Source organism: Eurytemora carolleeae, unplaced genomic scaffold (genome assembly GCF_000591075.1).
Source record: "Eurytemora carolleeae unplaced genomic scaffold, Eaff_2.0 scaffold2756, whole genome shotgun sequence".
Taxonomy (NCBI): Eukaryota; Metazoa; Arthropoda; class Copepoda; order Calanoida; family Temoridae; genus Eurytemora; species Eurytemora carolleeae.
The window spans coordinates 1-3,271 of NW_019398640.1; the positions used below are offsets into that span (position 1 = coordinate 1).

Consider the following 3,271-nt stretch of genomic DNA (forward strand, 5'->3'; position numbering starts at 1 on the left):
CTATTTTAAAACACTTTTCGGTTTCAGAGCTTTTTTGCAACATTTAAGAAAAAAAATGGCCTAACCTTTTTTTTGAAAAAAAAAGGCTTTTTATACCTACTGATCGTGTTATGTGCGCCTGTCTTTCTAGTTTTGTTTATTTTCAATTGTGTATCTTCAACCAATGTATGATACACCATATTTTTCCTGACGAACCCTAGATACATTAGAATAGATAATTTATAACCTAGACATTTAGGACACTACGTAGCCCTTTGTTTCCTTTTCTTTTTTATGTGATTGCAAACATGCCCCCTGCGTAAATTTTCTATTTAAAAAGAAAAAATCGAAATTGTCTGAAGAGATCTAATATCTAAATAAACCTTCTTGGCTTCCAGGGCACTACGCGCACTCGCACATATTCGATTTTAACTTTTCTTTTGTCTATTTTTTTGTGGATTTCTAAAAATCGGAATTTTTAAAGTCAAATTTTTGAATTTTTTTATTTTAAATCCATAAACCTTCCCTGGGGTCATGTGTGTTGCCTCAAAAATGTTAGAATCGATCGGTTCAGCCGTGACGTTTATTGGAACAAACTGGCAGGCAGATAATAGATTTTTAATTGAAAAACTGTTTTTAAGAAACAGAACACCATTTTTTAAAAAGAAAGAAAGAAAGAATGAGGAAATCGGTAGTTTTCGATTCAAATTTAGTAAAATATAATTTATACTATTACTGCAATTCACAAAAATTACTGTTAGATACAATGAACAATTTTTGAATCTTTTTTAAGGTTCAAAGATGATACGTTTCAAATTGAATAAATTATTTCCCCCCCCAACCTCCGACTTTCTCTAATATTATCTATGGTCAGATAAGGTATTATTAATGACCCCTGCTGACAGTTTAACCATTACGATCAAATTATTATGTATTTTCACATTTTTGGTATAATTTGATTTTCTTTTAAACAAGTTAAAAAAAAATTACTATCGTTGATGATATTTACTAAACCTTGATAATAATTGTGTATATTGTACGATCTGGGCTACTATAGTATTTATTTTCTATATTTATAAACTATATAATTCTACTATTCGATTAGTTTAAGTTTCTTCTTTTAAACCGATGTCGAATTTTGATTCTTAAAGTTGGTAGATCATTCATGTCAATAATTAATAACAGTAAATAAATAGCTATTCTAAAATTGCTACATTGCAACAACTAAGAATTAGGAAGAAAGTTTAGGATATATTTCAGAGAAATGAACAAACTTTCCGCAAAAAATCCGCAAAATTTTCAAAGAATCCACGATTTGGTCAGTCCATCAGTAGCATTTGAGTAATTAACTCGCGTCAAACAAAATGGCTAAACAGAGACAGAGCACTGCTAAACCCCAGCAGAAAACTAAAAAGCTGAAGAGTGCCAACAAATCGAAAAAACAAGCTAAGACAGCCCAAGCGTCTGCTCCTAATCAACAGACTCAAGCCTCACTTCAACAAGCTTTATCAGGGCAAGCTATAGCTCAGACTCAAGCTTTTAAAGCATTGGCTCAAGCTCCCTTTCAGCAGGCTGCGTCTCAGCAAAATCAACAAAAACAGTTCTTGTATTCCCATGCTCAGGCTCCTCTTCAACAGGCTCAACAAGATCAAGCTCAGTATCAGCAGGCTCAAGCTCAGGCAGCTAATGCCCAGCAGGCTTTATCTCAGTTGACCAGTGCCCAACAATATCAGGCTCCATATCAGCAGTCGCCACAAGCTCAAGCTCAGTATCAACAGGCTCAAGCTCAGGCAGCTAATGCCCAGCAGGCTTTATCTCAGTTGACCAGTGCCCAACAATATCAGGCTCCATATCAGCAGTCGCAACAAGCTCAAGCTCAGTATCAGCAGGCTCAAGCTCAAGTAGCCAATGCCCAGAAGGCCTTGGCTCAGTTGGCCAGCGCCCAACAAGCTCAGGCTTCATATCAGCAGTCGCCACAAGCTCAAGCTCAGTATCAACAGGCTCAAGCTCAGGTAGCAAATGCCCAGCAAGCTTTAGCTCAGTTGGCCAGCGCCCAACAAGCTCAGGCTCCATATCAGCAGTCGCCACAAGCTCAAGCTCAGTATCAACAGGCTCAAGCTCAGGTAGCAAATGCCCAGCAAGCTTTAGCTCAGTTGGNAAGCTCAGGCTCCATATCAGCAGTCGCCACAAGCTCAAGCTCAGTATCAACAGGCTCAAGCTCAAGTAGCAAATGCCCAGCAAGCTTTAGCTCAGTTGGCCAGTGCCCAACAAGCTCAGGCTCCATATCAGCAGTCGCCACAAGCTCAAGCTCAGTATCAACAGGCTCAAGCTCAGGAAGCAAATGCCCAGCAAGCTTTAGCTCAGTTGGCCAGTGCCCAACAAGATCAGCAGCAAGCTTATGCACAGAAGAGACAAACTCGGCAGCAAGCAAAGAAGGCACAAGCTCAACAACCTAATTTCCAGTAAAATCAGTCTTAGCTTCAGTGAGAACAATTTAATACAGTGTTTAATTAAGAAGCAGAAGAAGAAATCCTTGCCAGGCATCCTGCATCATGCCTAATGTATTATACATGATTTAAAAATTGTAGCATGTTTGCTAGTTTTTACAAATAAACAGTCATACATTTATTTATTTCAATTATGTAGATTGCGGTGTTTATCATTCAAGAGCATTTTCTTACATGAATACTCGTCAATTTTCTAATCCATAAGTGTAAATGTTTTTTTTCCATTTCGCATATATCTTTTTTATCCAGATTTTGTCTCTCATATATCTAAATCTTTTCTGCAAATAGATGCCAAATAAATAAATTGTGTGTAAATGTCGTCTTCTGTTTAATCTTAGGCCAAAAAAAAATCGCATAAATTTATGTATTAATCTTACTCTTCAATTGATTTATTGGGATTTTGTTTTAAAAAAACACCATTAAAGAAAAAATATCACAAAAAGTTTCGTAAAATATGAGAATTAAAGGACGACCTTTTACTTAGAAATCTTTTAAAGTTGATTACAAAAGGTTTGAGGCATGAATTATTGTAGGATTTTAAAAAGGCGGACTAAAGAAAAACATTGGTGAAAATAAAACTGGGGAATATATAGACGACTTTTAGACTCAATTTTTGAATGATTAAATAGTTCAATAAACATAAAATACCTCAATCAGAGGTGCAACTAGGGGGGCGTCCAGGTGCCCCCACCTAGCACCTGCAAAATGAAAAGAAAGATTGGCAAATATCAGTATCACAGGAGTCAGGAATAATAAAACCAAAAGAGTTATTGTAGAAATTTTAT

General features: G+C 36.3%; 1 protein-coding gene across 5 annotated transcripts; it reads left to right on the top strand.

The window, feature by feature from the left end:
- The first annotated feature begins 1,282 nt into the window (after positions 1 to 1,282).
- On the top strand, positions 1,283 to 2,607 carry LOC111717556 (mediator of RNA polymerase II transcription subunit 15). Of its 5 annotated transcripts, XM_023493055.1 has the most exons (3): positions 1,285 to 1,769; positions 1,971 to 2,102; positions 2,182 to 2,607. In XM_023493055.1, the coding sequence occupies exons 1-3, from the start codon at positions 1,344 to 1,346 to the stop codon at positions 2,443 to 2,445; spliced, it is 822 nt and encodes a 273-aa protein (XP_023348823.1). In that variant the 5' UTR covers positions 1,285 to 1,343; the 3' UTR covers positions 2,446 to 2,607. The 5 variants fall into 5 exon arrangements, with proteins under 5 accessions (XP_023348821.1, XP_023348823.1, XP_023348819.1 ...); XM_023493053.1 differs by having other exon boundaries at positions 1,283 to 2,102; positions 2,314 to 2,607; XM_023493051.1 differs by having other exon boundaries at positions 1,286 to 2,102.
- The last annotated feature ends 664 nt before the right edge of the window (positions 2,608 to 3,271 follow it).